The following is a 13,006-nucleotide window of genomic DNA, read 5'->3' on the forward strand; positions in this document are numbered from 1 at the left end:
GGCACGCCAGGGGACGCTGCCTCCGTAGAGGACAGAGCACAGCCAGGGGGCAGGTGGCCTTGCAAACCGAGGGTAAAGGAAGGGGAAAAGGGGGGACGGGGGCTCGAGACGGAGGAGCCCTGAGGACCCCTGCCGCCCAGCAACGGGCACCGGGAGCCCCCAAGCACCAGATGTCGCTGGACAGGAGAGGGCGCTGTGGAGCCAGGAATCACGCCTGTGCCGGCATCACGGGGAGGCGCACAGGAGGTCCAGGCTGAGAACCAGTAAAGAGAAGTCTCCACGCGACCATCGAGGAGAAAGCACTGCCCCAGAGAAAGCATCCTGGAGCAGAACGCAGCTGCCAGCCGACACCCACACGGAGGTAGGCACACTCTGACAAGCACCCGGGCCAGAAGAACACCTGGAATCAGAAACAAAACTGAAGGAGAAATGCGTCAGAAAGAGCCAGAGAAATAAATGTGCTGACAACCTCAGGAGAGGACTGGGGGGGTGACAAAGTCGCCACAGAAGAGTTACAAAGTGTCGAGGGAGAATCCACTTGAAGGAACATTCAGCAAGAAAGCCACCAAGAAGCCAGAAGAGCCCACCGAGAGAGTGGAGAGGACGGAACGCAGTCGGGGAAAGAGGTGACGGGGGCGGCGTGCACCTGCTACCACGTCCCCGCGGAAGAGACGCAAAACCACGGACAGAACGTTTACCATTATGCGAAAAAGAACACGGAAACGAAGATATGTATACGTACGCACGCCTGGGACACAATGCTGTGCACCAGAAACACACATTGTGACTAGCTATATTTCAATTAAAAAGAAAATACAGAGAAGGGATAAATAAATAAATAAATAAAATGACACCCCCAAGAAATCCTCCCCCAAATAAGAAAAGACGAACTCACACACTGAAGGGCTTTTTGAGCACCTGAGAAAAGTAACCCCAAACGACCGACTCCAGGACACACCCGAGTAAAACCCCTAGATTTCTAAAGTGAAGCTACAGCCCGCAGTGCAGTCAGTCGGCCCCACACCAGGCTTGTCAGACCCACATACAGATCAAGGCAGCAGTGGGATGAGGTGTAGGCCAAGGGCGACACACACGTCCAGCCGGCGCCCTTCCCGTGTCACAGCCGGGGGAAGACAGCTCTCGTCATGCAAGACCTGGTCAATTCCGTCCCCACGAGCCCTAACGCGAGCGCTCCCGGAGCGGGCTGGGCAAACTGTAACTGAAGAGCCAGAGATACTTCAGGCTTTGCGGGCCACAAGTGTCCGTGGCGACACCACAGGGCGGGCGTGGATGAGGCACTGCGCCCCAGTAAAGCTTAATTCCACAGCCAGCGGCAGGAGGGACGGGCTTCGGTGGGGGACGGGGGGCTGCAGCAGCCCTAACACCGCGCGCCGGAGCTCCCCGTGCGAACGGACACAACGCACACGCCACGTGAAACCGACACGACCGCAACGCGTCCACGTCCTCCGGGAAGTAGCCTCGTGTTAGCGGGAAGCACAAGGCGAGGCACTTCGGCCCACGTATCGAGACCTAGAGCAAACACTTGAAAAATAAAAAGTATGTTTCAGGAGGCAAGAAGCCAATAATAAATTAAAATGGAATGCAAGTAAAAAAAGGAAATAATCCAGAAGAAAGCAGGAACGGGGGACAACAGGACAGACCAGAGGACACACACAGAAAGCAAGTAACGCGGCGGCTGACTGCAGTTCGCCCGCATCAGTGGTCACATTACATGTTAAAGGTCGGGACCTGCTCCGAGCAGGAGGGCAGCCTGAGACACTGTGGCCAGTGGCTACCGTCCTGGACGGCACAGAAACAGAACATCTCCGCCATCACAGAACGCTCTGTGGGACCGGGCGGTGCTGGTGCAGGCCTTCAGTGGGGTGGTGGGGGGCAGGACTTAAGTCCCGGACCAAAGGCAAGAGAGAAGACCCACCTCACCCGCCCCGTGCGTCGGGCCCCAGCTGGCCGGGCCGGCTGCCTCAGTGAGCGACAGGGGACTCCCAGAGAAAAAGGACGTTTCGCAAGGACCAAGAAGACTCCGTCAGGAGGACACGCGGCCAGCACAGACCTCACCGAACAGTGCAGGCCACAGCTGCAGGGCACTCCGTCTTCCGGGGCCCCCTCGCCAGGAAAGGTCATCGCTGGCCACAAAATAAGCCTAACGAACTCCCAGAGACGGGAGCCACCCCGCCTGTCTTCTGACCACATGGAGCCAAGGTGAAGCCAAGGAAGGCCGCCAGGCGAGGGGGGTGTCCTCTGCCCGGTGCCGTGGAATTCTGGAAGACTCAAACCGCCGGACGGGTGACCAGTGGGGCCGCACACCGGGGCTGCAGGGAGGGGTCACCGGGGGACCAGGAGCCTGGTGAGGGTGGTGCACACACCGCCCCGGTCACGATGCTTCCCGGGGCGGATGTTCGGCAACGCTCGTCAGTTGCAGGCTCCACCAACAGGTGGGTTCTGCTGTTGGTCAAGTTTACCTCCAGAAAGTTACGGAAAATGCTTAACTTCTACCAAGATTTTGGCCCATTTCAATATATGAACTCTAGTAAGTTATGAGACAGCGGGGGCCGTGGGGGCACTGACTGGGTGTTTAATGATGTGACGGAATTATTGTTAACCCTGTAGATGTCATGGTGACACGTGAGGGTTTTTCCTGCCTTCAGAGACACAACTGAGGAATTCACAGATGAAACGATGCCGTCTGGTTCTGCTTCACATGACGGGGGCCGGGGGGGGTGTCACTCGAAACAAAGCGGGCTGTGAGCGCGAATCTGGGTCCGCTCTCTGCACTTTAAACAAGCTGGACGTTTCGCCACAATGAAAAGCTCGCTGAGCATGCTCACGTTGTAACTGCGTGGGAGCAAAACCAGAAACCCGAAGGCCACCTCAGCCCCCAGCCCAGGCCAGTCTGTGGCCCCATCCGAGCTCCGGGCTGGGTCTTGGCTGGGAGCGCATCCAAACGACGGGAAATGATGATTTTGTAATTTTCGCCTTTGATCTTCCCTGGTTCTTAGTGTCGAAGCTGGGAGAAAGAGATACCGACGTGCCTTCTGAAGGTCCCCTCTGGGATGCGGCCTGCAGCCACCCGTCCGCCCCTCGGGGAGGGTGGGGCTCAGGTGACAGCACCTGGAACTGTGTCGCTCAAAGGAGACGCAGACACACAAATCAGAGACCTCATTTAAAACAGATTTAATTACCCTACAAGATGAGAAATTCAAACCAGCTCACTGGAAGATGCTGGATTTTAGTGACATACTATGGCAGATTTCTGCTAACAGAAAAAAATTTTCCTTTGCCAGTGAGAGAAGCTGTGGGCTACTTTATGGGCAAAAGTAACCGGCACTGAGGGAGAGACACATCCCGCAGCAGGGCAGCGAGGCCCCTCGCCCACATGACAGCGGGAGGACAGGCTCGCCCGGCGGGTGATTCTGGAGCACGCCCTCCACCCCACACTTTCACCGAACCCTACCCGTGACAGGTGGTTCTTCCGCTGCAGCATCCTGGCTGGACAGAGGGATTCTGTCCTAGGTTCTGGACATCGCAGGGGACAGATGTCCTCGGGTGTGTGAGACAGCACCTCCCCAGGCAGCAGCGTGCACGGAGCCGCCCCCCACTCTTGTGGTGTGAAGGCCCACGCGTGGCCCACGTCCTGCTCCTGACGCGGCACCACTGCACACGGAGCTGGGAGGGGCTCAGCGACACGCCCGCACAGTCACAGGGTATTCCCCACCTTCAGACACACAAGACACAAGTAGCCAGGGTCCCGAAGCACACCGTGGTAGAGTAATGAGGAAAGGATGAGGGCGGGGCATTTGTTACCTTCGGTCTGAACGTAGTTTACTCAGCTGGAGGCTACGCGACCCGACTCGGCAGCAACGCACCTGACGACTGACACCATCGGTGCCAGGGGGCTGCCGGGCGGCCGGGGTTTTCCTGGAAGCTGCCCACTCGGACTCCTGCTCGGTCGCTTCCTGGAGGAGACCCCATGCCTGTGCCCTGGGCTCTCGAGTGTCCTTTCTCACAGGCCTGCTTGGACAGTCACTGTGCACAGGCCGGACACAGAGCCAGCATCAAACGGGCCGTGTCACTTCAGCGCCACCACCAATGCCATGGGGGCCGGGAGGTGGGCGGTGGGGGACTCAGGGGGCATGGGCCCCACGGTCGTTCGCGCCCCAGAGCCGCACACTAAAGTTCCAGCCCAAGCCTCCTGGCAGCTGAGGACAGAGCTGCTGGCCTTCCCTGGAGATCCCCCCAGGGCCGACGCAGGACATCGTGAGCACGGACGGGAAAAGCCCCTCCAGGCTGTGGGACCGCAAGCTCAACCACGTCTGCCTGGAGGGAACACAGTACAGCAGGGACCGGACCAGGCAGCCGGGCGGGGCGCTGTGAGCAGGCAGCCCGGCCCTCCCAGCCCTGGCTCCCGGGCTCCTGCCCCACCCAACCTGGGCGCAGCCCCGCCCAAGCTGCACACCTGCTTGGCCAAGTTCTTCACGAGGAAAAGGCCCTTCTGCTAACTTCAGGGGGAAAGGAGGCAACTGATCAAAACGCGTGGGTTCTTTCAAAGGAAAGCTCAATATTTTGAAAGAGAGCAAATTAGACATTTCAGCAAGGAAGAGCATAGCGAATACAAAAAAACACACCCATCCAGCCGCACGGAAAGCAGCCCCTCCCAGCGCGGCAGGTGGCAGAGCAGGAAGGCCGCGGGTTCCCAGGAACCCGGCAGAACAGCCCCGCCCGCCGCGGCTGGCCCTAGTCAGCGTTAAAAATAGAAACAGCCAGGCCTTGTTAGGCTCTTTCTGAAGAGGAGTATCTGAGTGACCTAAAAAGGAATTACATCCTGCAAACAAGCCCATGGAAGCCTGAGAGCCGAGATAAGGAGCCAGAGGGACAAAGGAATTTCTCGAGAGGAAAAGACCGCTGCTGTTTACCGACTGCCTTGAAGAGGCCCCGCAGGGACGAGCGCCCACCCTCAGCAGGGTGTCCTCCCCTCCCGCTGCACTCCCTCCGCCCCGGGGCTAAGCGGTCCCCGCGTGGGTGGGTGGAGGCAGGCGCCTGCCCCCAGGACGAGCGCAGGCCCCACACCAGCCGCCCACCCAGGCGCCAGGAGCAGGTGGTGGGCACCAGCCTTTGTTCTCACGGCCCAGCACCCAGGACACCACAAGTCCAGGGACCTCGCCCGTCAGATCAGCCACGGTGTCTCCCTGGCCCTGTGTGGGGCAGGAGGGCCACTCCGTGACCCCGGGATGGTGTGGGCCTGGCTGGCCGCCCCAAAGCGCGGGGCTGGAGTTTTCTTAGTGCAGCCCCTGGCCCCGGGCGCCGCCTCCCCCAGGCACGCCCGATGGCTGACTGCAAAGCTGCTGTCCACCAGACCCGGACAGCTGAACACCAGGCTGCCCCTTCCAAAGAGACAGAAATACAGAGCCTGGTTCGGTCCTAACAAACCTGTTGCTCTGGAGCATCAGAGCTCACACAGCTCTGCACGAACCGTGGGAGTTTAACTTAAAAAGGACTCCACCCCCCGAGACAGGGTCCTGGGCAGACAGGCGCCTGGCTTTCTACTCTGCCCACAGGGCCGGCTGGCAGCCGCAGACTCGTGGTCGCAGCACAAGATGCGAGCCTCCCTCCTGGAGCCTCCCTCCTGGAGCCAGCCCCGCCCCCCCCGGGCCGGCGCCGTGGGCGCTCAGTCCAAAGGGGGCAGCTCCCCACCAGCCCCCAGCCCTCAGCCGCCCTCCAGTGACGGCCTCATCCCTAGTCTCCCCGTTTCAAAGGGGCCCTGGACCCTGCGTCAGCAGCCTCCCGAGCCCTGGCCCGCAGGACCGCCCCGCTCTGTGCCCACACAGGCCCCTGCAGAAGCGTCCCTGTGCCCGCGCCCCAGGGCTCACCCAAGAGGTCCAGCCTCCCAGCCTCCATGCTGGCACCCCGCAGGGGGGAACCCGAGGGCCTGAGTGAGCCCTGTCCACCCCCACCGAGGTCCTCCGGCCCACCCCTCCTGCTGGTCCCACCAAACGCCCTCCTTCCTTGTCCCCGGGCTCTCCCACGCAGACGGCTGTCATGGGGGGCCCTCCCCCCACCTCGGAATCCCTGCGTCTTCACCTCCACCCCTCTGTCCTGCTCCAGGGAGGCCAACTGATCCCTTCCTACAGTTGACCGACTCCCCTCGCCTCCCCAGCCCGCACCACTGCCGCTCCCTCCGCCTGCTCTGCGGCCCCCTGCCCAGTGTCTCCAGCTCGGCCGCCAGCTCGGCCTTCGGAATCACAGCAACGGGGCACCCGTCCTGTCAACGCAACTCAGGCAGGTCTCAGAAGCTCTTCAGGCCCCCGTTCTCTCATTTGTGAAATGGAGTTTGAGAACGTCCCCACTGCAGGGCCACAAGCGCCGGCCACCCCGCAGCTACGAGGCCGAAGGAAACAGGACGTGAGGACACAGAACACAGATCACCAGAAGCCTGCGGCCAGTTGTTGTCTACGCCCGTGAACTTAAATAACTGTCATCAAATATTTACAGTGAGCAACACGACGCAAGCTACTCCTGACCATCAAAAGCCCAACAAACAGACCGCAGAGGCTGAGCCGCGAGGCCCCGTGGGCGTGGGTTTCCAGAACGGTCACCTCAGAGGGAGCCCCGGGGTCGGAGCAATTTCCAGAAGGGCGGCTGGACACGCCAGTGCCGCCACACCAGTGGGCACTGAGCGGGTGGGCCCGCCTCTCTCAGTTCCAGGGGCAAAGCTGCTCTGGTTGGCACGGGGACGTCGGAGGAGCCGCCCAGGCGGGGAGAGCTGCGCTGGGCGCCGGGCACTCGGAGAGGCGACTCGGGAACCAGAGGCAGCAAGAAATACACACTCCACCTCGGCAACGGATCGACCATGTCGAGACGGTAATTTTTAGACATACTGGATTAAATGAAACATTCCTGAAATTAACTTCACCCATTTCTTCTCACCTAGAAAACCCTGAATTCCACGTGCCGCTCCCCAGGCCGCCCCTCCTGGATGGCACTGGGCAGACTGCAGAGGACGGGCCTCAGGCCGCTTTCTCCTGCAGCTCACGTGTCCCCCTCCATTTGTCACAATGTTTTTCAAAACTGAGTTTTATTGATTCAAACCCATCAGTCCCTTCCTCTGTGACTCCTTCAACTACTCGGAGCTCGGAAGAGCCGTCCCCACCCATCTGTCCAGGAAGAAGCCAGTCAGCCAGCTCTCCTCCGTCCGTCCCCACCCCTAGCGCGCGGCCAGACAGGTCCGGAGCAGGAGGACAGCGGCTTGGCACCCAGCAGCTCAGCGGGGACCCTGACTCGTCACTGTTCACACGAGCTCAGGGCCTACACTTCACCTGCAGTTACCCCACCACTCCCCACGGGGCTCCCCAGGCACAGGCACTGCTGTCGCCAGGAGCGGGCACAGAGAGGTTAAGGCGCTCGCCTGCAGCCACACAGCCGGGAGCAGGCGGCACTGGGTCAGGAGCCCTGGGCCTGTGATGGGGTCCTGGCTACGCTGCCTCCTGCCGGGGGGGTGAGGAGTCCAAGCCCCGGCTACATCAGCAGACTCTGCTTAGAAAGAAGTGGGGTGTCTTCGGGAAGTAGGGGCCACACCAGCCTCCACACAAGGCGAGAGCTGGCAGCCCTGCTTCCAGGCTGTTCTTTTTGAGATTAATTTCTAGAAAGGTGTCTGTTCACACTTGAGCCCCTCACCATGCACGTCGAGCTGAGTCCACAGCAGTGAGCGGGGCCAGAAAGGACAAGGACCTGCCTGAGCCCAGGGCTGCGCACCGGGCAGGGACGACAGAGTCCGTGCAGGGCCCCGGTGCCCTGGCTCGCCCCCGCCCCGGGCCCCACGTCCTGCAGGAACCCGGCCCTGCAGCCTGGAGGCTGGCTTCTCACAGAGGATGACAGAGAAAGCGGCTGGGAACGCGGCTTCAGGTTTCGTGTGAACAGACACATCCATGTCCGGGGTAAACAGGGTGGGAACCGTGGGTCACGTGTTGACTATGCTGGCTTCATAAAAACGGGCAGACTTTCCCAAGTGACCGTGCCCCTCTGCATTCCCGCCAGCAGGCGCCAGGTGCGCCACATCCTTGGTCAACACACGGTACCGTGGGGTTTTGTTAATGCCACCCTGTCTAACAGAGACGTGCCGGTATCTCACTGCGGGTTTAATTTGCACTTCCTGAAAGACCAGCGACGCTGAGTATCTTTTCACATGTGTACTTACCAGTTGCGTATCGTCTTTGGTAAAGTGTCTATTCAAATCTTTGGCTCATTTTCAAATTGGGTTCTTTGCTTTCTTATTATTGACTTTGGAGAGTTCCTTATGTATCTGAGATGATTTACAAGTATCTCCCCGACACCGGTGATGTCTTTTCATCTTTAATAGTGTCCCAAAGAGCAGAAGTTCCTAATTATGAAAAGTCCTAATTTACCAATTTTTTTCTTTTATGAATTATGCTTCTGGCATTGCATCTAAGAAATTTTTGCCTAATTCAAGGTCACAAAGATTGGGGGGGGGGCGCTTGGGGGAACTTAGAGCTAAATTTATTTATTTACATTTCAGGTGTGCAGTGTTGTCATTCAACATCTGCATACACTGCAGAGTGATCAGCACCACAAGTCTACTTGCCATCCACAAGATTTTTGCCTTGCTTTCTTCTAGAACTTCCATAATTTTAGGTTTTACATTTAAGTCTACAACCTATTTTAATTGTTTTGTATGGTACAAAGCATGGAAAAATTATGTTGCAAATGGATGTCCAATTGTCCCAGCACCATTTGTTGACAAGGCTGTCCTTTTTCTGATGGAATTCTCCTTAACCCCCGTCAATCACGTGGCGTATTTGAGGGTCCATCACTGCATCTCTTTGCTGTCCCCCTGATCCGCTTCTCTGTCCTTTGCCACAAGCACACTGGCTTGATTGTAGTAGGTTAACAGTAAGTCTTGAACTGAGAAAGTCTGAGCCCTTAAACTTTACTGGTTTTTCCCCCCAAACTGCCTTGGCTATTCAAATCCCACTGCTCCGCCACGTACACTGTAGAACCATCCTGCAGTCTTCTACCCAAATATCCTGCAGAGATTCTGACTGGAACTGCGTTAAACTGCTGGCTCAATTAGTGGAGAGTTGACGTGTTAACATAATTGAGTCTTCAAATCCACGAACATCCATTTCTTCAGATCTCCCCTGAGTTCCTTCATCAGTGTTTTACAGTTTTCAGTGTGCAGATATTAACATATTTCATTAGATTTATATCCAAGTATTTCATTTTGGTGCTACTGTAAATGTTCATAACTAAAATTAAAAAGATGTTTTCAAATCGACCTTGTATGTTGCAAACTAAATAAATTCACTTGTATTAGTGATAGCGCGGTTTTTGTGGATTCCTCATGATTTCCTAAATAGCCAGCCATGCTTCTGCCGATGGACAAGAATGTGACCTCCTCCTTTCAGATCTGGGTGACTATTCCTCTCCCACCTTACTGCACCGGCAAGGACCTTCAGGGCCATGCTGCACAGAGCTGAGACGGGGTATCCTGCCCCACCCCAGCCCTCAGGCAGAAGCATCCGCCTCCCACGTGAGGTGCGCTGTCAGCTGTGGGGCTGGCAGGGCTCCCTCCGGATCGCAGGCCTTCCTTTCTGTTCTTAGTTTGATGGGAGTTTTCATCAGAAATGGTTTTAGAGTTTTGTCAAGTGCTTTTTCTGTATCTATTGAGATGACCTTATGGTTTTTCTTCCTCAACTGGTTGACATGGTTACCCCTACTTATTAATTTTTGAATGTTAAGCCAGGCTTGCATTCCTTTTATTTCTCTCTTTTACTGAAGTGCAGTCAGTTACAATATGTCAGTTTCTGGTGTAGAGCATAATGTCCCAGTCATGCATATATATGCCATATATTTGTTTTTATATTTTTTCATTAAAGGTTATTACAAGATATTGAATATAGATTCCTGTGCTATACAGAAGAATTTTTTTAATCTATTTTTATATATAGCAGTTAATATTTGCAAATCTCGAACTCCCAAACTTATCCCTTCCCACCCCGTTTCCCCTGGTTACCATAAGATTGTTCACTATGTCTGCAAGTCTGTTTCTGTTTTGTTGATGAGTTCATTAGTGTCCTCTTTTTTCTTTTTTTGTTTCGTTTTGTTTCAGATTCCACCTACGAGTGATATCAGATGGTACTTGTCTTTCTCTTTCTGGCTTATTACACTCAGAATGACGATGTCCAGGTCCAGGCGAGTTGCTGCAAATGGCACTGTTTTCAGGTCTGCATTCCGTGCTGCTGAGGCATTAACTTTTCGATATGCTATTGTTTATATGCGTGTGTATGTGTATCTCACGTTTTTATATATAAAATAGTTCTATGCGTTTGATGTGCTTAATGCCCATGACATTCTGCATTTGCTCCACGGGGGATGCGGATCTGCATGTTTATTACGCAATGCCTCTGTCTGCCTTTGATGTCAGGGTGTTGCTCGAGTCACAGGTGAGTCAGGGAGTATCACCCATGCCTCGACGACTTCTTGAAAAGGGCCTGGAGAAGGGTATTGCTTCCTGCTGAAATGTCTGTCAGAATTCGTCAGTGAAACCACCTGGTCCTGGAGAGTTTTTTTGTGAAAAAGCATTGAGCAAAATTTTAATTTAATAAATAGAAGGTTCATTTATTTCTTCTGACCTAGTTTTGATCCTTTTTTTGAGAACTATGTTCCTTACAAATAAATGTCCAAAATTTTTGGCAAAAAGTTGTCCACAATACTAGCCTTATCACTTGTTCAACATCTGTAGGATTGTTAGTGATAATGCCCATGTCAAATCTCTGCAGTTGGTCATTCCTGTCTCCCACCTTCAGAAATTAGACATAGAAGAGCAAAGGAAACCCAAAGTAATCAAAAGAAAGGAAAAAATACAGAGCAGAAGTCAGTGAAAGAGAAAACAGAGAAACAACAGGCCAAAGCAGGGTCTCCGAGAGCAGTGAGACGGACAGACCTCCGGCCGCACCGCTGCCGGACCTCCTCCTCACCAGGTCCTATCTCCCTGCTCCGTCATCCGCCCGGTAGTTTTTGATCGGTTGTCAGCAATCCAGCTGTCAACGTTACCTTGCTGGGTGCCAGCCGGGACGCGCTCTCATGCACCAGGGCTGACCTTCCGTCCGCGTCTCCGTGCCACTGCCCGCTGCCTGGGGTCTGAAGACACTTGCTTCATCTACGTTTTCTGGTTCTCATTTGTTTAAGGCAAGAGGGTAAATTTGGTACCTGTTCCTCCATGTTAGCTGGAAGCAGATACTACTCACCATGTGATTTTTTCAGTTATTGTCAGGAAAAGCTGTGAGAGACTAGGGAGTGCCCGCCTGCATCTGGGCTACCTCTGCCTTACCTCTGAACTGTTTTGCACACCTGTGAATTCTAAACAACAGCCGTGACGCCGACCGCAGGAACGCACAGTGTCCGGCGGAACCAGGTGATTACTGGCCAGGTCCGCGTCCCTGAAGCAAATCCACCCCCGCGCTGCTGACAGGAGAAGCCATGGCTTTGCACTTTGGATTCTTATTCGAACCAGTTCTAACATCCAACTGGTTCCCTCATTAATAAATAACAAATATTTATTATCTCAATGAAAAAAAAATCTTCAACAGTTGTTGATTTTTCACATTTGTATGTGAGTCAACATTGTATCTGTTTTAAATTTTACCTACAGCATTACTATAAACAAACTGGAAACTAGCTACGGTCCATCAGTAGAAAAATGACTGAAAAACGATGGCCTGTCCGTCCATTTGATGTGAGACTGTGAAGCCATTAAAACAGTGCACACTAATCTACAAAGAAAGCGTTCCCAGTTTACCAAATAGTCAGCTGTCCGAGCGAGCAGACCTGGGGCAGGGGAGGGAGACGCCCTCCACGGGGAACGCAGACGGCAGGTGCGAGGCTGTGCCACCGCACTAGAGGCGGAGTGGGGGTGGGGACATTCACTCACACCCGTCTGCCTTGTGCAGCGACCCTGACTGTTACTCAGCCAAGAGCGGAGCACCCCCCAACACAAACACGCCCCCCCAGGCGCTCAGGATACGAAGCAGGAGCTCGCGTGCAGATGAGAACCTGAAAACCAGGCCTAACCAGGTTCTGACCATCAGAGGCAGAACAGCCGTGCCTGCCGGGGCCCCCCAAGCACCCGGCCCCGGGCCACCCTGGCAGTCTCCAGCTGTCTCTCCACATGGCAATGGGAGTTCCGAGGGCGGGGGTGCCAGGCCCCCCAGCACCACTCAGGCCAGGGTCTCCTACTCTTCGTTGAGGACACGCATCTCATGATAGGACCACATCCTCCTGACCTCTTCTGAACCTAACACCTCACAGAGGCCCCACCTCAAATGCCATCACACTGGGGTTAGACTTCAGCATATGAATTTGCAGGGCGGGGGGACACAAGCAGCCAGCCAGCGGCAGAGGTGGGGCCTGCACTTCCAGCGGGAGAGAGGAGTCACCACGCAGCCAGTGGATGCAGGAGGCAGGCTCAGGCCCCGGAGACTCCACAGAGCACTATAAGTATTGGGGAGGCCGAGGGGCGACCAGGAGGGGCCTCTCCAAGGGGCAGCAAGGAAAGGGCCAAGAGACGGAGAGGGGGGACTGGTGGTGGGGGGCGGCGTCCAGGGAGAGCAGGGCAGGGGGACAAAGCAGAGACAGAGGGAGGCGGGGGGTGGGCCACCCGGAGGTCGCTGCTCGGACCCTGGGTTCTCAGCCGGCGAGACGGAAGCAGGAGGGTGGGAGGACCTGGTCACACCTGCCTAGAGCCCCTGCTGCTTCCCAGAGAAGGGACAGGACTGAGGGGGACGCTCGGGTGAAAGGGGACTGAGGCCTGCTGCTGCCCAGAGGGGGCGAGGGGGCGAGGGCAGGGAGCGGCTCCCGCACCGGGCCTGGGCGCTCGACCGGGGAGACCGCAACGTCACCAGTGATGGAGCAGGAGTGCGATGCCCGGGAGAGGTCAGAGCCACGGCGGGTGCGCGGCACGGGGAGGCGCGGGGAG

At 56.1% G+C, this 13,006-nt stretch overlaps 1 protein-coding gene across 5 annotated transcripts in view; it reads right to left on the reverse strand.

The window, feature by feature from the left end:
* INPP5A (inositol polyphosphate-5-phosphatase A) overlaps nucleotides 1-13,006 on the reverse strand; it is a 158,036-nt gene that overhangs the window by 89,748 nt on the left and 55,282 nt on the right. For 2 of the 5 annotated variants that reach the window (XM_074373340.1, XM_074373338.1), the window contains exon 1: nucleotides 4,644-4,871. The exons of the other annotated variants lie outside the window; for them this stretch is intronic. In XM_074373340.1, the coding sequence (XP_074229441.1) occupies nucleotides 4,644-4,856 (213 nt within the window). In that variant the 5' untranslated portion in view covers nucleotides 4,857-4,871. Of the gene's footprint in view, nucleotides 1-4,643; nucleotides 4,872-13,006 lie in introns of those variants that run through there. 5 annotated transcript variants of the gene reach the window in all.

This window comes from Camelus bactrianus, chromosome 11, assembly GCF_048773025.1.
Source record: "Camelus bactrianus isolate YW-2024 breed Bactrian camel chromosome 11, ASM4877302v1, whole genome shotgun sequence".
Taxonomy (NCBI): Eukaryota; Metazoa; Chordata; class Mammalia; order Artiodactyla; family Camelidae; genus Camelus; species Camelus bactrianus.